At 41.1% G+C, this 22,513-nt stretch overlaps 1 protein-coding gene across 2 annotated transcripts in view; it reads left to right on the top strand.

The window, feature by feature from the left end:
• The first annotated feature begins 774 nt into the window (after positions 1–774).
• The window catches only part of LOC110489002 (GDNF family receptor alpha-4), a 112,286-nt gene continuing 90,547 nt past the window's right edge, over positions 775–22,513 (top strand). Inside the window, exon 1 of one of the 2 annotated variants that reach the window (XM_021561534.2) lies at positions 775–1,266. In XM_021561534.2, coding sequence (XP_021417209.1) covers positions 1,224–1,266 — 43 coding nt within the window. In that variant the 5' untranslated portion in view covers positions 775–1,223. The remainder of the gene's footprint in view (positions 1,267–22,513) is intronic. The other variant, XM_021561533.2, reaches the window with a different exon arrangement.

Below are 22,513 nucleotides of genomic sequence, written 5' to 3'. Positions count from 1 at the left end.
TTCTCACAAAACAACCCACAAATGGACCAGCTGTCATGGAATCTGGTAGTCTCTTCCAAGATAGAACCATACAAGAGCCAAGAATGGAAAAAAACGATGACTGAGAAAAGTGCTTTACAAACAAGATAGAAATAATAAACAGATACTGAAGCAGACAGCAGCAAATTATTATTTTAGTGCCGAAAGCCAAATATTATTTCCCCCCCAGGAGCTTATCTGTCTCCTATTATATATCGTATATGAATTGTATCCATCCAAAACTTGGTTTTGTTTTAGCACCCCTTTTAATTACACATTTATTTTCCCTCTTGCATGTTTTCTTATCATTCTGTCACAGTGTAATTTAAAGCTTTATTGTGTGTAGACCTATTTACAATTGTCTTCAATCTGAATAAACAATGCTGGCCTTGCCAGTTGCCACGCAAAGTTGGGATAATAAAACATTAAAAAAATATTTAAATTCAACACCACTCCTAAAGTACAGGGACATTTGTATGCATCTTGTTGAATTCAGTCAGACTATCTATTATGGTGTTGTTCATCCATCATTGTTAGTCAGTTTCACTTAATTGGTAGGTATATCTTCTTTTCCAATCGGGACTGAGAAAAATTGGGAAACAAATAGTACAATATAACTTGACCTACATGCCTGTAGCATTGTAGAGGCGATATTATGCTGCGTGAATTTTTTTTTACACGAGCATTGCATGTCATGTGTCACTGTCCCTACCACTCTACGTAACCCCTTTTGCTCCCCCACCCTCTCCCATTCCCTCATGCTCACCTACGTCGCTCTCAGCAGTTAGTCCATCCGAGCCACTCTCTTTCCCACTTACCAACAGAAAATACGTTCGAAGAGGACTTGCTTTCGGCGGAGAAAGAACAGCGGCGGGCAAACACAAACTCTCACATACCTGATCCTAGATGTAGCCTAGATAACTTTTCAGGGTCTATAACACGTTTTACATGATCGTTTACATAACGATTACGCCCGTATTTTAATTTATTTATGTCCACGACATTTGATTAATCCATCCACTTTTCGGGAAACTTATGGAATTCTGAAACATTTAGTGAACAAGGAGTTATTTTGGTTATCAATCCCTTTGTAACAATTCAGTCCACTTGTACAGGAGGATGTATTTGAGTGTAATTTCAAAGGTGTAGGTGTAGTGGTGCGTTACCTGGAATCATTTAAACAGAATTTTACATCGGAAATCAAAATGGACCTTTGGGGAGTTTACCTATTTCATCTCGTCTTCTTCGGTAAGTAAACATGCGTACTTTCTACCTGTACTGCCCTACGATATATTGCAATTAATGAGTATTGATAGACACGTTCCTCTGATAAAGATTTAATGGAATACAGAAACCAAGGAGATTTTCAGTTTTGCAACCTGTTCGCAATATGCAGCAAACCCGCATATTTGGATAACTCTTTCTGTTGAGCAAATAGGCTACTAAAGTATATTTAGGAAAATCAAGTATGCTTTTATTTTCTATCACTGACCTATGTATATTTCAATAAAAAAATGGTCCCACTAGCACAATTATATATTTCGGTGGAAGTTGATTTTATGGTAGAAATTATGAGGAGTGATTTAGTTGTTGCCCTGCAATAATTTAGCCTACATTTTAGTTGTCGGATATTATGTTTACGCCATTTGGAGAATCTGTGATTACTTCCTTGCAATGTATGCCACATTGAATCTCAATATGAGGTCGAAATGTAGTGACTGACTAGCACTTCATAAGTGTTCTATGGTGTCCTGATACCTGTATAAATAATTTATATGGCCCAATAATCTGCATACACCATTATGACGGGATATTGTCAACATGTAGGCTATTGTAGGAACTCATTGAAATTGTGTGTGTACGTGCTTGTGTGTACATTAACTACTCTCTGACAGCATTAGGCTACAACCTAGCCCAAAGACCTGCAGATGATGATAATGAGTTGTTTCATTTTAGTATTCAAACAGGGCCAGATTAAGAAATTGCCTGACCACAACCCCTGTAAACAAATCCATGCATCAAAATGCAATTCGATGGGTAGTAAGTATATTTACTGTTGAAGAAAAAGCCACTTTATAATAAAGCCATAATAAAAAATATGCCTTTTTAAAAACGCATGTCATGCAATTCTACCTCATGTACATGACAGAACACATTAACTGAATGTTTTTTAATACCACAACTTGATTTAATGGCTGGGAAAAAAACGGGGAAAATTCGCACACTTTTTTTTATGAAACACCATTTTCCACCACCATGCAAGAGTGGCCAATGCTACTTCCAGATTTTGTGCCCGCTTTCAGCCAGGGGTAAACAACAGACCACTGCGACCTGATTGGCTGAACGCAATACGCAACATCCTGTGCTATCATTCCTAGACATTAACCACTCTATCATTATGGTTGAAAATGGTGTTTCATAAAGAAAGTATGCATATTTTTCCTGTTTTTTTTCTGCATTCAATCGAGTTAAGGAGGCAATCGAAGCCTTTGTAGCCCGAATGGAGAATGGTTAATGTACAAATTGGTCCACGGGGATACGAGTCTTGTCCAATCTAGCTGTAGCATTCATAGGACTCTATGAATCCTATGAATATCATTCTATCTAATCCTACTTGGGCATATATTTACTCAATTCAACCAGATACATCACATTTTTCCATCACTTTATGAGTGGTCGGACTGCTCTGCACTGAACTGTTCTACTGAACGTTTGACTGATTTCAGAGTAACAGTATAGAAAAGGTGACACATTCCCCCATATTAATAATTTCTACCAATTTCACAGAGGTACTTGGGTGGCTTCGTCATCATTGTTGAATGGCAGACTCTCTCAGTGTGATTGGATGAAGTCGCTATCGATTTTTTGCCTCTGATGCGTGCAAGTGAGAAAGGAGAGCCACAAGTTGTAAACTATCAATGTCTATTAGTCAAGACAACACTGACATGTTCATCCTGACCTTGTTGCAAGGCGGGGGTAATACCATTATGGTTATTGACATGGCCATGACACCAGAGTTGATCATTCCTATCTCAATTGGGAACTGGCATTCCCAACTTATCAACAGCTGGCTAACAGGAGAACAGACATTTACACTAAATCCTGCCTCAGTATTGATATTCTCTTCAGCAACTCTAGGACTGTCTTCATTAGAGAAATGAAGGGGTTGGAGGTGGGGAATTCTGAAAGGAAATGAATACAGTTATGCATTGAGAATCATAACATGATATGATTCAATGTCTATTCAATAGACATAAGGTGGAGAAGAGGTCTGTTTAAGCCAATTGGATGGTCTGCCATTTTCTTCTCTGAAAACGCAAGGCCAATGGTCTTAACATCCTTGAAACTAACCACATCATGTAATTATGCACAAGCGATAGTTAGTTCCTTTGGGTTAGTGTATACCAGCCTTTGAATTTGATTTTGAATTCAAGGTAAGGTAGCTAGAACAGATGAAGAAATTAGGTGTTTGCAGTTGTCATTGATAACGGATGGATCTTGCCGGTATGCATCCACAACAGTAGCTTTACCTCAACAGAAGCATAATGGTGCAATTTTCCAGCTTAAGTATTCAATCATTGTCTTTTGTTCTCACACAAACTTGCTGTATTTTAGGTGTTTTGTATTTACATTGGCACATTTCTGAGGTAATTGCATTGTTGTTGAGCCATTTGTCCAAACTAATGAGCACAGGCAACAATTCACAGCACAGGCACAGTGTACATAGATCACAATTTCTGTAGATGACATTATGCATTTATGTGGCCTACTGACGAGGCAGCAGTGTGGTTGATAAGACTGGGGTTTAACTCACATAACCATGTCAAACAACAGCATATAGATAGAACAGCCTGTTTGATCAAACTGCTCCCATTGCACATCGCTAACACTGGGGATTCATAATGATGTCAATTTCCAGGAATGCAATAAAAGAGCACATACTGTACTAAAGGAAACACTCGGTCTGGGATGGAATCAGTGACCATCTGTAAGAACTAGACTTACACATATTACCATCTTTCCATTTCCGTGGAGAGCATTATGAGAATATATGGTTAAATATAGAAGAATATTCTACAGCTGAATTTACACTGAGTGTACAAGACATTAAGAATACCTGCTCTTTCAATGACAGACTGACCAGGTGAAAGCTATGATCCCTTATTGATGTCACTTGTTAAATCCACTTCAATCAGTGTAGATGAAGGGGAGGAGACAGGTTAAAGAAGGATTTGTAAGCCTTGAGACAATTGAGACATGGATTGTGTATGTGTGCCATTTAGAATATTTAGAATGTAAAATAATATAAATATAAAATATTTAAGTGCCTTTGAACAGGGTATGGTAGTAGGTGCCAGGCGCACCTGTTTGAGTGTGTCAAGAACTGCAACGCTGCTGTGATTTTCACTCGCAACAGTTTCCCGTGTGTATTAAAAATGGTCCACCACCCAAAGGACAACCAGCCAACTTCATATAACTGTCGGAAGCATTGGAGTCAACATGGGCCAGAATCCCTGTGGAACGCTTTCGACACCTTCTCGAGTCCATGCCCTGACGAATTGAGGCTGTTATGAGGGCAAAGGGGGTGCAAGTCAATATTAGGAAGATGTTCCTAATGTTCTGTACACTCAGTGTACAATATATACAGTGCCTTCATAAAGTATTCACACCCCTTAACTTTATCCATATTTCAAATCAAATCAAATTTTATTTGTCACATACACATGGTTAGCAGATGTTAATGCGAGTTTAGCGAAATGCTTGTGCTTCTAGTTCCGACAATTCCAAAACTACTACCTTATACACACAAGTGTAAAGGGATAAAGAATATGTACATAAAGATATATGCATGAGTGATGGTACAGAACGGCATAGGGAAGATGCAGTAGATGGTATCGAGTACAGTATATACATATGAGATGAGTAATGTAGGGTATGTAAACAAAGTGGCATAGTTTAAAGTGGCTAGTGATACATGTATTACATAAAGATGCAGTAGATGATATAGATTACAGTATATACATATGCATATGAGATGAGTAATGTATGGTATGTAAACATTATATTAAGTAGCATTGTTTAATGTGGCTAGTGATATATTTTTTACATCAATTTCCATCAATTTCCATTATTAAAGTGGCTGGAGTTGAGTCAGTGTGTTGGCAGCAGACACTCAATGTTAGTGGTGGCTGTTTAACAGTCTGATGGCCTTGGGATAGAAGCTGTTTTTCAGTCTCTCGGTCCCTGCTTTGATGCACCTGTACTGACCTCGCCTTCTGGATGATAGCAGGGTGAACAGGCAGTGGCTCGGGTGGTTGTTGTCCTTGATGATCTTTATGGCCTTCCTGTGACATCGGGTGGTGTAGGTGTCCTGGAGGGCAGGTAGTTTGCCCCCATTTTGTTATGTTACAAAGTGACAATCAAATAGATTTAATTGTCATTTTTTTGTCAACGTGGAAGATTTTTGATGTATTATCATTTTTATTAATGGAAAACGAAACACTTCATTAGAGAAGTTTTCAACTCCCTTAGTCAATACATGTTAAAATCACTTTCAGCAGCAGATTACAACTGTGAGCCTTTCTGGATATGTCTCTAAGAGCTTTGCACACCTGGATTGTACAATAATTGCCCATTATTCTATAAAAAATGTGTCAAGCTCTGTCAAGTTGGTTGTTGATCATTGCTAGACAGCCATTTTCAAGTCTTGACATATATTTTCAAGTTGATTTAAGTCAAAACTGTAACTAGGCCACTCGGGAACATTCAATGTAGTCTTGGTAAGCTACTCCAATGTTTATTTATTTATTTATTTGCCTTTTGTTTTAGGGTATTGTTCTGCTGAAAGGTGAATTTGTCTCTGAACCAGGTTTTCCTTCAGGATTTTGCCTGTGCTTAGCTCTGTTCTGTTTCTTAGACTCCCTAGTCCTTACCGATGACAAGCATACCCAGATCATGATGCAGCCACCACCATTCTTGAAAATATGAAGAGTGGTACTCAGTGATGTGTTCTGTTGGATTTGCCCCAAACATAGCGTTTTATATTTAAGACAAAGAGTTAATTGCTTTGACACATTTTTCGCAGTATTACTTGAATTATATGTTTTATAATATTTTTATTCTGTACTGGCTTCCTTCTTTTCACTCTGTCATTTATGTTAGTATTGTGTAGTAACTACAATGTTGTTGATGCATCATAATTTTTCTCTTATCACAGCCATTAAACTCTGTAACAGTTTTAAAGTCACCATTGGCCTCATGTATAAATTCCTGAGCGGTTTCCTTTCTCTCCAGCAAATGAGTTAGGAAGGACGCATGTATCTTTGTTTTGACCTGGTGTATTGATACACCTTCCAAAATGTAAAATGAATAACTGCACCATGCTCAAAGGGATATTCGATGTCAGGTTTCCATCTTTGCAAACCATACGAAAACCTCCCTGGTCTTTGTGGTTGTGTGCTTGAAATTCACTGCTCAATATAGGGACGTTACAATTATCTGTATGTGTGGGTTACAGAGATGGGGTAGTCATTTAAAAATCATGTTAAACACTATTGCACAAAAGTTAAGTCCATGCAACTCATTATGTGACTTGTTAGCACATTTTTACTCCTGAACTTATTTAGGCTTGCCATAACAAAAAGGTTGAATACTTACTGACTCAAGACATTTAATTTCTAATTAATTTGTAAACACTTCTAAAAACATAATGCGGTATTGTGTGTAGATCAGTGACACAAAATTTGTAACACAGCAACATTTGGAAAAGTCAAGCGGTGTGTGAATACTTTCTGAAGGCACTATGCTTGTGTGTATGTATGTCTATACACTGCTCAAAAAAATTAAGGGAGCACTTAAACAACACAATGTATCTCCAAGTCAATCACATTTCTGTGAAATCAAACTGTCCACTTAGGAAGCAACACTGATTGACAATAAATGTTGCATGCTGTTGTGCAAATGGAATAGACAACAGGTGGAAATGTATAGGCAATTAGCAAGACACCCCCAATAAAGGAGTGGTTCTGCAGGTGGGGACCACAGACCACTTCTCAGTTCCTATGCTTCCTGGCTGATGTTTTGGTCACTTTTGAATGCTGGCGGTGCTTTCACTCTAGTGGTAGTACAACCCACACAAGTGGCTCAGGTAGTGCAGCTCATCCAGGATGGCACATCAATGCGAGCTGTGGCAAAAAGGTTTGCTGTATCTGTCAGCGTAGTGTCCAGAGCATGGAGGCGCTACCAGGAGACAGGCCAGTACATCAGGAGATGTGGAGGAGGCCGTAGGAGGGCAACAACCCAGCAGCAGGACCGCTACCTCCACCTTTGTGTAAGGAGGAGCAGGAGGAGCACTACCAGAGCCCTGCAAAACAACCTCCAGCAGGCCACAAATGTGCATGTGTCTGCTCAAACGGCCAGAAACAGAGTCCATGAGGGTGGTATGAGGGCCTGACGTCCACAGGTGGGGGTTGTGCTTACAGCCGGGTCAGTCATGGTGTGGGGTGGCATTTCTTTGGGGGGCCATTTGCTCGCCCTCCATGTGCTCGCCAGAGGTAACCTGACTGCCATTAGGTACAGAGATGAGATCCTCAGACCCCTTATGAGACCATATGCTGGTGCCCTGGGTTCCTCCTAATGCAAGACAATGCTAGACCTCATGTGGCTGGAGTGTGTCAGCAGTTCCTGCAAGAGGAAGGCATTGATGCTATGGACTGGCCCGCCCGTTCCCCAGGCCTGAATCCAATTGAGCACATCTGGGACATCATGTCTCGCTCCATCCACCAACGCCACGTTGCACCACAGACTGTCCAAGAGTTGGCGGATGGTTTAGTCCAGGTCTGGGAGGAGATCCCTCAGGAGACCATCCGCCACCTCATCAGGAGCATGCCCAGGCGTTGTAGGCACGTGGAGGCCTCATTTTGACTAGTTTTAAGGACATTACATCAAAGTTGGATCAGCCTGTAGTGTGGTTTTCCACTTTAACTTTGAGTGTGACTCCAAATCCAGATCTCCATGGGTTGATAAATTTGATTTCCATTGATAATTTTTGTGTGATTTTATTGTCAGCACATTCAACTATGTAAAGAAAAAAGTATTTAATAAGAATATTTCATTCATTCAGATCTAGGATGTGTTATTTTAGTGTTCCCTTTATTTTTTTGAGCAGTGTATATATATATATATATATATTCCTGACTATTCTACAGTATTTCGATATATATATATATATATATATATATATATATATATATATATATATATATATATATATATATATATATAAAATATCGAAATACCGTATCTTAGGTTGCTGTAAACCTGATGACTCATTAAGACTAGCTGGTTTTGTGAAACTACAGTAATCTCTACCTCTTTGGGTTCGAGAGAGATGTAGACCAAGAGGGATGATGATCTTCCTTCCAGGGCCTAGGGTCTCAAAGAAGACATTCATCTAACAGGAAGGCCAGATACTGCATTCAGATGAGTTGGAGCTCAGTGTGAATAACCACCTTGTCCACCCCAATGAGAAAGGAGAAGAATTTAAAAAGCCAGAAGAGACTGTCCAAGCATTGATAGTATCTGCATGATGAATGTGCACACGGTTTGCCTTTGACAGATCCATATGGGGGCCAAAACGATACAGGATTGAATACGTTTGTGCAATGCAATGTTCCCTTTTTGGTTTTTCTATTTATTCGCCCACCATGTTAACTTAGAGATACCATCTATGGTACATCAGTCAGATCACTACCATTTGATATCAAGAAGCCAAGTCCAACTGTAGCGCAAGGTGATTGCATTGAATATTATTGGTTCATATTGAATGGGTAAGAAATGATCTCGGGTGGCATCGAGACTAGGAACCATTTCAATTTGAAAATGATTGACAACTACTCCATACCAGGAGTGAGAGTTTTGAATTGGTAGGGATTAATCTAATGGCTGAAAATTAGCTTTAAACTATCAAACTTAAGACATTTCTGCTTTAGAAAAATACAACAGGCACTAATCACGGATAAATGAGCACTTTTACAGTGTGTAATGTTCACACCTGATTCTGTCTGCTTTTCAATATGAGTCAGACGAACCGAAATGCAGACAGAATCGCTTCTAATGGATTCAATGGGTTCCTCACTATTCTAATGGAGTCAATGGGTTCCTTACTATTCTAATGGAGTCAATGCGTTCCTTACTATTCTAATGGAGTCAATGGGTTCCTGACTATTCTAATGGAGTCAATGCGTTCCTTACTATTCTAATGGAGTCAATGCGTTCCTTACTATTCTAATGGAGTCAATAGGTTTCTCACTATTTTATGGAGTCAATGGGTACCTCACTATTCATCATATAGGTCATGTGAGGTTTAAGGGTTTTGACATTGTGGGGCATGACTCGTGTCTTTAATGGAGACAGATAAGCCATCCCCAAGCATGCTATCACCAAGCATATTGGCTGTGCTCTTGTAAGGGATTTGTCACAAATCTCATTTGAGGCAGGTATTACCGATGATGAGCATATAGCAGATGTGCACGGCTTTCTCATGTGGGAGAAATGGCCAAGTCATTACAATCACATCAGATGCTCATATGTATCATTGTTGATGATAAAAAACAACTCCTATTGTTGTCTTCATAATAAGACTTGTCCTCAGGAGTAGGTGTGACCCTTTGTCCTTGTGAGGTAGAACAATAGAAAATGCATCACTAAAAACTGCAACTGATCTTCACATTATAAAGAAATATTAGGAAGCAATCAATTTCAATATTGAATTGTAATGCCTATAATAACCAATATAACAATATTATACTATTGTCACATGCGTCACATCATAAAATTATGTGATTTTGATGTCTTTGAGTAGGTCACATGAACAGATTTCATTCAGATCTTGTTTTTATACGGTAGTGGAAACAATTTCCTCCTCAGATTTGTATCTTTTCAGTTAAGTACCGTAGCCGTTTCATCCCCTGAATAAAAATAAAATCATCAAAAGGATACATACTGTAGCATCCACCTAGTTATCCACCCATCCAGACCCAGTCATTAGTGTTTGAGATGTGATCATCATGATGTTCTTCCTGGTAGAACCTGACGTTAAAAGCTGTTAGCTGCCTCTGTTCCCTTGCTATTGTCTGGGCCTTATAGATGCTTTAAAACCTATTGTCTGGGCCTTATAGATGTTTTAAAACCTATTGTCTGGGCCTTAAAGATGCTTTGAAACCTATTGTCTGGGCCTTATAGATGTTTTAAAACCTATTGTCTGGGCCTTATAGATGCTTTAAAACCTATTGTTTGGGCCTTATAGATGTTTTAAAACCTATTGTCTGGGCCTTATAGATGCTTTACAACCTATTGTCTGGGCCTTATAGATGCTTTACAACCTATTGTCTGGGCCTTATAGATGCTTTGAAACCTATTGTCTGGGCCTTATAGATGCTTTACAACCTATTGTCTGGGCCTTATAGATGCTTTACAACCTATTGTCTGGGCCTTATAGATGCTTTGAAACCTATTGTCTGGGCCTTATAGATGCTTTGAAACCTATTGTCTGGGCCTTATAGATGCTTTGAAACCTATTGTCTGGGCCTTATAGATGCTTTGAAACCTATTGTCTGGGCCTTATAGATGCTTTACAACCTATTGTCTGGGCCTTATAGATGCTTTGAAACCTATTGTCTGGGCCTTATAGATGCTTTACAACCTATAGTCTGGGCCTTATAGATGCTTTACAACCTATTGTCTGGGCCTTATAGATGCTTTAAAACCTATTGTCTGGGCCTTATAGATGCTTTAAAACCTATTGTATGGGCCTTATAGATGCTTTAAACCCTATTGTCTGGGCCTTATAGATGCTTTAAAACCTATTGCCTGGGCCTTATAGACGCTTTAAACCTTGCTGCCCGGAACTTTGCCATTCATCTAGTGCCAATCAGCTTGATGGCTTTGACCTTTCCTCCTGACATTATTCAATACTACACGTAATCATCTGCCTACAATATTAAACCCTACTAGCTCCAGACAGCACATCATTTAAGGAGTTAGGAGCGAGTCACAGTTGAAGAACTCCTGAGGTCCTTGGCTCAATATTCATCTTTGTGGTCATTTGGAAATTACTGTTGATACCGGAGCTAAAAATGCGAAGTTGGACTGAAATGGTACTTGGTAGGGCTAAAAGCTGTGGCTCTCCCCTCACCAGGCCTGTTAAGAAATTCAGGAGATGGCTCTGGGGTTATAGACATACAGTGGCCTCCAAGGGCCAAACAGAGCCTCATTAGTTCGGAGTCTGTCGGCGGTTATCCAGAGAGAAAGCCTGTTCCAGACAGGTAGACACAGCTCCTTTGTGACACAACTTCAAATGGAGGGCTTAAGCTCGGCTACCAAATAGCTACCCAGTCTGCCACTGTGTTTCTGGGACATAGCTATCTTGGGATGACTGACTGAAGTTTTATTTAGGTAGATAGGTTTGTTGGAAAGAGAATGGCCGTCAATTGTCCAAGGACTTACATTTCAAAGTTCCTGTAGTAAGCTGTGAAATTTATATTTAGATTGCACAGATTGCACCTAATGTAGACAATATGGTCTTTGAGTGAGAATGAGTATGTTTACCTAATATTCCATCTGTGATGAAGAGGAAATGTGAGGAAGTGTTTCAAGGAAGACTGACTCCCCTTCAGATGCGACATCAGCAGCCGGATTACCTGCGTCAATCGGAAACAGAGCTGCGGACCTATGGTCCACTATAGTTTTGTAAGATCCTCAGAGAAATCATTTATTTAATTAAATGTCAGACTTTGCAGACTGTTACTGGTTTAAAAAAGGTGAGATTGAAGGTGAAACCATGGACCTCTTTCTGTTCCTGCTGGGATAAATTTGGACTCTTTTGATAACTTTCATCATAGTGTTGTTTTAATGGAGTTATTTTTGTTTCACGTTCCTTTTAATGTCTCTTGCATCAGTAAACATGAGAGGTACTGTGTACAGTTGGTATCTTTAGGATTACATTTTTGTTTTCACCAGGTATCCCTCTCATCTTTACTACCAGAAAATCTAAAACGATTTATGACAGTATTCATCCTTTCTTCATCCCTTTTTAATCCCTGAAGTTTTGGAGATGTAAGCCAAAGAAATTGAGGAAACAGGGGGAAGAGTACACAAAATACATAATTGAAAAATGGGAGATAGAGCCCGGGAGTGAGCTCTAAGAAGACATCGCTGGCAAAGCCGTGATGGATGCAGCTGTCTAATTTCATTGTGGTCGCAACACAGCTTTTATGACAGGCAGGATGAATGGGATCCACTAACTGAACAGGTTTTATATCCATCACTATGCATGTATTATTTGGTTTGTTATTATTTTATTAAACATAAATGTGGCCTCAATCTCCATGGCATGTAATTACTATGGGGCCATTCAAATGTTTGCCTACATGCACAGTGAAGTGAATTACACTGCAGTTCATCAACCCAATAAAATCCAGTCTAGTCAGTAGGCACAGCCAGAATACCAGTGGCACCAAATAGTTTTTTGCCAAAATTAATCCAGTGACGTTTATTTTCATGAGGGGCTCTTCAGTTAATCAAATCCATTAAACCAGTCTAGTGGCCTCATTGTGGTTGTAGATATAAAGTCTGATCTGAAATGTTTGTCTCCAAATAATAAATCGTATCAGTACTGTCTGGCCTGTACCAAGAAATCAGAGATCTTTGCTTGACAGCAGCCCAAATACAGGAAATGGCATAATGGCAACAAGAGACAGACATACCGGTAATCCTTTGACCCCACAGGCCGAACTGTCTTTACTCTGGCCACTCAGTAATTGTAGCCGTTATAAAGCGGAGTCATAGGACACCACTGCCAGCATTGGAAATGCTGTATAACCTTGTAATGTGGAGATGATAGAGGTTGGAGTGGTGCTGCCTGATTTCTCCAGTGTTCCAGGAAAGGAAACAAACCATTACCAAGGCAGCAGACAGGAACCGGCTGGAGGGCACCTGTCTCTGGAAGATTCCGTGGATTTACAACATCTGGTCCATGCAGGAGAGGCTGCCACCTCCGCTCACCGCTACTTGATTCATTATTTCAGACTCAGGGAAGAGGAGGCAAACTGTAATTGCAAATCCTCTATGCACAGAACAAGTCTTCCCCTTGTTCAACATTGGGATGTGTCCTAAATATTTCTAAAACTAAAGCATTGTATTTGGGACAAATCATTCACTAAACCCTAAACCTCAACTAAATCTTGTAATAAATCATGTGGAAATGGAGCAAGTTGAGGTGACTAAACTGCTTGGAGCTACCCTGGATTGTGAACTGTCATGGCCAAAACATATTGATACAACGGTAGCTAAGATGTGGAGAAGTCTGTCCATAATAAGGTGCTGCTCTACCTTCTTAAAAGCACTGTCAACAAGGCAGGTCCTACAGGCCCTAGTTTTGTCACACCTGGACTACTGTTCAGTCGTGTGGTCAGGTGCCACAAAAAAGGAAAATTGCCATTGGTTCAGAACAGGGCAGCACGGCAGGCCCTTGGATGTACACAGAAAGCTAACATTAATAATATGCATGCCAATCTCTCCTGGCTCAAAGTGGAGGAGAGATTGACTTCATCACGGTTTGTAGTTATGAGAGGTATTGACATGTTGAATGCACCGAGCTGTCTCTTTGAACTACTCGCGCACAGCTCGGACACCCATGCATACCCCTCAAGACATACCACAAGAGGTCTCTTCACAGTCCCCAAGTCCAGAACAGACTATGGAAAGCATACAGTACCAAATAGAACCATGACTAGATGGAACTCTATTCCACATCAAGTAACTCATGCAAGCAGTAAAATTAGATTTAAAAAACAGATAAAAAAACACCTTATGGAACAGCTGGGACTGAAGCAACACAAACATAGGCACAGACACATACGATAACATACGCACTATACACACACGTACACATGGATTTTGTACTGTGTATATGTGGTAGTGGTGGGGCCTAAGGGCACTCAGTCTGTGAATGTATTGTAATGTATTTTATTATTGTATAAACTGCTTTCATTTTGCTAGACCCCAGCTGCCAAGGCAGCAGCTAATGGGGATCCATAATAAATAAAAATAAAAATGTGGTCTTACTTTCAAAAATATTATGTCGCTGCTATGCTCTTTGTTTCAGTTTGGTGACTGTTTCACAAAGCCATGCAGTGCATTCACAGCATTACTATAACTGTGATTTGAAATTTAAGCACTCTACCAAAGTATTACAGGGGGAGAAAGCCCAGATTTCCCACAGACGTCACCAGCAAATGTATCCTCTAGGTGAGCCAAGGCACATGACACGAGCCACCAAGTTCTTTCAGCCACCTCATTACTGGGCATCCTCTGAAATGCTGACGGTTGGATCTGTAAAAGGGTTGTGCCTCTGCCATCACTCCGTACCCAATCCCACCCATTCCCATAGCTTGTTAGGCCCTAATTAATTGGATTGAGAGAATGTCAGTATGCATTTGACAGGTCTGTGTGAGTGGCGGCTAAGAACACAGGCCCACTACCAGGGTTCTGCCCCTGGAGAAGATCACTCCATATTAGGCCCATTGACTCTCTCTCTCGTTCTCAGAGGCAGGGGATATAACACAGATTTCGTGTTAACCAGTCAAATGAAGCAGCACCAACCACACTTTGTTTGCTAATGACTTTCATGACTGGCTTGTGATATAGGTATCAACAATTATGGTCTGGATGACTGGTCATAATGATGGTAATATTAGAGGGCAGATACTGTATGCTTTTTTCATGCAAGAACAAAGTTTGTTGATAAAGTTCGACAGATTGTGTGATTTTGCACAAATGTATACTTTAATTGCACCGTACAGTCAGTGCTTCTGATCTTCTCGAAAGACGTGAGGAGGAATGACATTTCACAGATTGGAGGTAAGCCATGCGTGACCAATCCTATGTACAGTGCATGGCATCCATCCATATAAGGCAGTAGCTGAGGAAGTTTGGGAGGCCCTCGTGCCAGCCTGGGTCTGCCACCGAGTTAGACTCGATAACATTACCGGTAGGAGCTGTGACATCACGTGGGGAAAAGCCTTCTGCAACCAATCCTTTCATCAGCCTCCCAAAAATGGGCAGTGTAAACTACAAGAGCCCGAGTCTCAGTCCAAGTCTTTGCCAGCTTTGTTATTTCTTTGCGGGGGTTGATCCATTGCCCTGCATTGTAATGAGTCTGCGCCTCATATTCCAGCTCACAGCATCACACTCAGGGAAAAAAGGGCGTGCAGTGCCTGAGCCATGTTGGAGGAAGGCAGCAGTGCCTGAGCCATGTTGGAGGAAGGCAGCAATGTGGATGAGCCATGTTGGAGGGAGGAAGCAGTGTGGATGAGCCATGTTGGAGGGAGGCAGCAGTGTGGATGAGCCATGTTGGAGGAAGGCAGCAGTGTAGATGAGCCATGTTGGAGGGAGGCAGCAGTGTAGATGAGCCATGTTGGAGGAAGGCAGCAGTGTAGATGAGCCATGTTGGAGGGAGGCAGCAGTGTAGATGAGCCATGTTGGAGGGAGGCAGCAGTGTAGATGAGCCATGTTGGAGGAAGGCAGCAGTGTAGATGAGCCATGTTGGAGGGAGGCAGCAGTGTAGATGAGCCATGTTGGAGGGAGGCAGCAGTGTGGATGAGCCATGTTGGAGGGAGGCAGCAGTGTAGATGAGCCATGTTGGAGGGAGGCAGCAGTGTGGATGAGCCATGTTGGAGGAAGGCAGCAGTATAGATGAGCCATGTTTGGGGGAGGCAGCAGTGTAGATGAGCCATTTTGGAGGGAGGCAGCAGTGTGGATGAGCCATGTTGGAGGGAGGCAGCAGTGTGGATGCGGAAAACCGGCTGCTGCTTGAGATTACCTGCCTCAGTAGTCTTGTACATGCCCTTTGAACCTGAGAATCACCTGTTTGAGGTTAGAGACAACATATGGCAGTGTTGTGCGAAACAAAAGGTCATGTTGAATTTGCTTAAGCTTTCTCCCTTTTCTGTAAGGCCGTTGGTGAAGCAACAAACCTTCCAGACTGATGTTACTGCTCCTGAAAGAAAGTTCAGCATTCTTGGTCGATGTGAGAAAACAAACTAACGAGTCCAAAAGTTAAGAATAGCTATTTAAGAGTTGATTGCTGTTTACCATCATTTTATGACGCAGGTCTAATAACAGGGAGAAATGTGTCAGGTAAATGTTGGTTGCTGGCTAGCTTGCATTTGCTTAGATTCTTGCTCAAAGCTCTTGCTTTACCTCATTTGGTGACTCGCTGTGGGCAGTGATGGACATTCATTTATCTGGTCTGTTACAATGATGCAGTCATTACGCAAGTGGCAAAACTAAAACAAGCGAAATAGTCACATATGTTCCTCATTTGACCTGCTGTTTCCAAGGTTAGGTGGAAAACAACTATATTGGTGAGAGATCCTTGAGTTAGCTAGTGACCTACCTAGCTTGCTAGCTGCAGAGGTGCACAAAGCAAGCTAACAATGAGTTTTCTTTCCAGTGAATAGAATGTGTGTGTATTAGTATTGTCTTCTGCTGCAAGTAGCTGCGTTATAATCAACACCGGGCTGTGCAATTAAATACAAAATAAAGGCAACCATTTTGGGTTACGATTCGGTATCATTTTGGGGAGCCATATTACACACGCGTTGTGGTATAGTTAAGCAATAAGGTCCGAGGGGGTGTGGTATATTTAAGCAATAAGGCACGAGGGGGTGTGGAATATGGCCAATATACCACGGCCAAGTGCTGTTCTTAGGCACAAACCCCCGAGGTGCATTATTGCTATTATAAACTGGTTACCAAATTAATTAAAGTAATACAATTAATGTTTTGTCATACACGTGGTATACGGTCTGATAAACCATGGCTTTCAGCCAATCAGAATTCAGGGCTCAAACCACCCAGTTTATAATGGCCATTATATCAATGCTAAGGACTGTTCTTACACACGGCGCAAAGTGGAGTGACTGGATACAGACTTTAGCCGTGGTATATTGGCCATAAACCACAAAACCCTAGAGGTGCCTTTTTGCTATTATGAACGGGTTGCCATCATAAATATAACACTTAACAAGTATTTGTTCATCATACCCATGGTATATTCAATGTTTTGTCATTCCCGGGGTATACGGTCTGATATACCACGGATGTCAGCCAATCAGCATTCAGGGCTCGAACCGCCCAGTTTATAATGTTTGATATTCCACAGCTTTCAGCCAATTCAGCATCCAGGACCCAAACTTCCCATTTATATAATTTTATAGAACTGCCCAGCTTGCTGTCTTATGGTAAAAGGTTCTAAGTTATAGTAAAGGGTTCCAAGTTATAGTAAAGGGTTCTAAATTATGGTAAAACCGGAATGCACTGTGCAGGTCAGAATGTACTGGAGGCTACAGTATGAATACGACATACATTTTTTATGTTTTATCCACATACCCAAGGATGAAGAGTTGAAAATACATCAAGAGGAGTTATTTTGTTTATATATATATATATATATATATATATATATATATATATATATTAAAATCTAGACCCCCCCCACCACCCCTACCCTGATTGGAGTATACTAACGGACAACAATACTTATTCTGATACTTACGTCAAGAATGGAGGACCATATAAAATAGTATTATATCCACAGATAACTTAGAACCCTCATATACATTCAAGTTTCAATACCCAGAATCCTTGAAAGGCTGCAGAGGCCTCAAATAAATATGAGCTATAGCCTTGACAGCCTCTGTATTCATGGACAAAGAACCCATGCGGGAAAACAATCTATGTGATTATCATAAAATTGTAATATAGAGGCAAATTAAATTAAACCAACTAACCTGTCGGCTGAAGTACAAAATACCATTTTATAGATTTCATTTGAATAGAAGACCATATTTACATTGATTTTCATTGTATAAGAGTTGGTTGGGAAGTATAGAACCAGTCATAAGTTTGGACACAACTACTAATTTCAGGGTTTTTCTTTATTTTTAGTATTTTCTACATTGTAGAATAATAATTAAGACATCAATACTATGAAATAACACATAAAGAGGAGGACATACAGAAGTCAGAAGTTTACATACACCTTAAGCAAATACATTTAAACTCAGTTTTTCACCATTCCTGACATTTAATCCTAGTAAAAATTCCCTGTCTTAGTTAGGATCACCACTTTATTTTAAAAATGTGAAATGTCAGAATAATAGTAGAGAGAATGATTTATTTCAGCTTTTATTTGTTTCATCACATTCAGAGTGGGTCAGAAGTTTACATACACTCAATTAGTATTTGGTTTAACTTGGGTCAAACATTTTAGGTAGCCTTCCACAAGCTTCCCACAATAAGTTGGGTGAATTTTGGCCAATTCCTCCTGAAAGAGCTGGTGTAACTGAGTCAGGTTTGTAGGCCTCCTTGCTCGTACACGCTTTATCAGTTCTGCCCACAGACTTTCCATAGGATTGAGGTCAGGGCATTGTGATGGCCACTCCAATACCTTGACTTTGTTGTCCTTAAGCCATTTTGCCACAACTTTGGAAGTATGCTTGGGGTCACTGTCCATTTGGAAGACCCATTTGCGACCAAGCTTTAACTTCCGGACTGATGTCCTGAGATGTTGCTTCAATATATAATTTTTCTACCTCATGATGCCATCTATTTTGTGCAGTGCACCAGTCCCTCGTGCAGCAAAGCACCCCCACAACATGATTCTGCCACCCCTTGCCTCACGGTTGGGATGTGTTCTTCGGCTTGCAAGCCTCACCCTTTTTCCTCCAAATATAACGATGGTCGTTATTGCCAAAAGTTCTATTTTTGTTTCATCAGACCAGAGGACATTTCTCCAAAAAGTGCTATCTTTTCCCCATGTGCAGTTGCAAACCATAGTTTTGGAGCAGTGTCTTCTTCCTTGCTGAGCGGACTTTCAGGTTATGTCGATATAGGACTCGTTTTACTGTGGATAAAGATACTTTTGTACCTGTTTTCTCCGGCATCTTCACAAGGTCCTTTGCTGTTGTTCTGGGATTGATTTGCACTTTTTGCACCAAAGTACGTTCATCTCTAGGAGACAGAACATGTCTCCTTGCTGAGTGGTATGACGGCTGCGTGGTCCCATGGTGTTTATACATGCATACTTTTGTTTTTACAGATGAACGTGGTACCTTGAGGCATTTGGAAATTGCTCCCAAGGATGAACCAGATTTGTTGAGGTCTCCAATTTTTTTTCTGAGGTCTTGGCTGATTTCTTTAGATTTTCCCATGATGACAAGCAGAGAGGCACTGAGTTTGAAGTTAGGCCTTGAAATACATCCACAGGTACACCTCCAAATGGCTCAAATAATGTCAATTAGCCTATCAGAAGCTTCTAAAGCCATGACATCATTTTCTGGAATTTTCCAAGGTGTTTATAGGCACAGTCAACTTAGTGTATGTAAACTTCTGACCCACTGGAATTGTGATACAGTGAAATAATCTGTCTTTAAACAATTGTTGGAAAAATTACTTGTCATGCACAAAGTAGGTGTCCTAACCGACTTGCCAAAACTATAGTTTGTTAACAAGAAATTTATGGAGTGAAAAACGAGTTTTAATGACTTTCAACCTAAGTGTATGTAAACTTCTGACTTCAACTGTATGTAATCATGTAGTAACCAAAAAATATGTTTTATATTTGAGATTCTTCAAAGTAGCCACTCTTTGCCATGATGACAGATTTGCACACTCTTGGCATTCTCTCAACCAGCTTCACCTGGAATGCTTTTCCAACAGTCTTGAATGAGTTCCCACATATGCTGAGCACCTGTTGGCTGTTTTTCCTTCACTCTGCGGTCCAACTCATCCCAAACCATCTCAATTGGGTTGAGGTTGGGTGATTGTGGAGGCCAGATCATCTGATGCAGCACTCCATCACTCTCCTTCTTTGTCAAATAGCTCTTACACAGCCTGGAGGTGTTTTGGGTCATTGTCCTGTTGAAAAACAAATGATAATCCCACTAAGCGCAAACCAGATGGGATGGTGTATCGCTGCAGAATGCTGTGGTAGCCATGCTGGTTAAGTGTGCCTTGAATTGTAAATAAATCACTGATAGTGTCACTAACAAAGCACCATCACACCTCCTCCTCCATGCTTCACAGTTGGAACCACACATGCGGAGATAATCCGTTCTCCTACACTGCGTCTCACAAAGACAGCGGTTGGAACCAAGAATCTCAAATTTGAACTCATCAGACTTCTTATTGGTGTCCTTTAGTAGTGGTTTCTTTGCAGTAATTCGACCATGAAGGCTTGATTCACCCAGTCTCCTCTGAACAGCTGATGTTGAGATGTGTATGTTACTTGAAGCATTTATTTGGGCTGCAGTCTGAGGCTAGTAACTAATGAACTTATCCTCTGCAGTAAGGGTAACTCTGGGTCTTTCTTTCCTATGGCGGTCCTCATGAGAGCCAGTTTCATCATAGCGCTTGATGGTTTTTGCGACTGCACTTGAAGAAACTTTAAAGTTCTTGAAATGTTCCGTATTGACTGACCTTCATGTCTTAAAGTAATGATGTACTGTCATTTCTCTTTCTTTATTTGCGCTGTTCTTGCCATAATATGGACTTGGTATTTTACCAAATAGGGCTATCTTCTGAATACCACCCCTACCTTGTCACAACACAACTGAATGGCTCAAACGCATTAAGAAGGAAAGAAATTCCACAAAAAACACTTTTAACAAGGCACACCTGTTAATTGAAATGCATTCCAGGTGACTACCTTATGAAGCTGGTTGAGAGAATGCCAAGCGTATGCAAAGATGTCATCAAGGCAAAGGGTGTGCACTTTGTATAATCTCAATTTGTTTAACACTTTTTTGTTACTACATGATTTATTTCATAGTTTTAATGTCTTCACTCTTAGTCTACAGTGTAGAAAATAGTAAAATAAAGAAAAACCCTGAAATGTGTAGGTCTCTCCAAACTTTTGACTGATACTGTACTTTCCAAGCAACTCTTATCTTGTCACTTCAGATGTTGATTATGACATCATAATGTATGCATCTACACTACATCTACACTGATTGTACAAAACAATATGAACACCTGCTTATAAGAAATCCAGCTATGCCCTCCGACGAAACATCAAACAGGAAAAGCGTCAATACAGTGATAAGATTGAATTGTACTACACCGGCCCCGACGCTCCTCGGATGTGGCAGGGCTTGCAAACTATTACGGACTACAAAGGGAAGCACACTCACTGCCCAGTAACACGAGCCTACCAGATGAGCTAAATAACTTCTATGCTCATTTCGAGGCAAGCAGCACTGAAGAATGTATGAGTGCATCAGCTGTTCCGGACGACTGTGTGATCACGCTCTCCGATGCCAATGTGAGTAAGACCTTTAAACAGGTCAACATTCACAAGGTCTCAGGGCGAGACGGATTACCAGGACGTGTACTCCAGGCCTGCGCTGACCAACTTGCAAGTATCTTCACTGACATGTTCAACCTGTCCCTAACCAAGTCTGTAATACCAACATGTTTTAAGCAGACCACCATAGTCCCTGTGCCCAAGAACACCAAGGTAACCTGATGCAATCTATTTTGCTCTCCACACTGCCCTTTCCCACCTAGACAAAAGGAACACCTATGTGAGAATGCTATTCATTGAGTACAGCTCAGCGTTCAACACCAGAGTGCCCTCAAAGCTCATCACTAAGCTAAGGACCCTGGGAGTAAACACCTCCCTCTGCAACTGGATCCTGGACTTCCTGACGGGCCGCCCCCAGGTGGTAAGGGTAGGTAACAACACATCCGCCATGCTGATCCTCATCACAGGGGGCCCTCAGGGATGCGTGCTCAGTGCCCTCATGTACTCCCTGTTCACCCATGACTGCATGGCCAAGCACAACAACACCATCATTAAGTTTGCCGACGACACAACAGTGGTAGGCCTGATCACTGACAATGATGAGACAGCCTATAGGGAGGAGGTCAGAGATCTGGCAGTGTGATGCCAGGATAACAACCTCTCCCTCAACGTGATCAAGACGAAAGAGATGATTGTGGATTACAGAAAAAGGAGGACCGAGCACGCCCCCATTCTCATCAACGGGGCTGTAGTGGAGCAGGTTGAGAGCTTCAAGTTCCTTGGTGTCCACATCATCAACAAACCGTCATGGTCCAAACACACCAAGACAGTTGTGAAGAGCGCACTACAACACCTATTCCACTTCAGGAGACTGAAAAGATTTGGCATGGGTCCTCAGATCCTCAAAATGTTCTACAGCTGCACTATTAAGAGCTGCATCACCGCCTGGTATGGCAACTGCTCGGCCTCTGACCGCAAGGCTCTACAAAGGGTAGGGCGAACGGCTCAGTACATCACTGGGGCCAAGCTTCCTGCCATCTAGGACCACAAAACCAGGCGGTGTCAGAGGAAGGCCCAAAAAATTGCCAAGGACTCCAGCCACCATAGTCATAGACTGTTTACCTCTAC

Source organism: Oncorhynchus mykiss, chromosome 14 (genome assembly GCF_013265735.2).
Source record: "Oncorhynchus mykiss isolate Arlee chromosome 14, USDA_OmykA_1.1, whole genome shotgun sequence".
NCBI lineage: Eukaryota > Metazoa > Chordata > Actinopteri > Salmoniformes > Salmonidae > Oncorhynchus > Oncorhynchus mykiss.
This window is presented reverse-complemented; position numbering and strand designations above follow the sequence as displayed.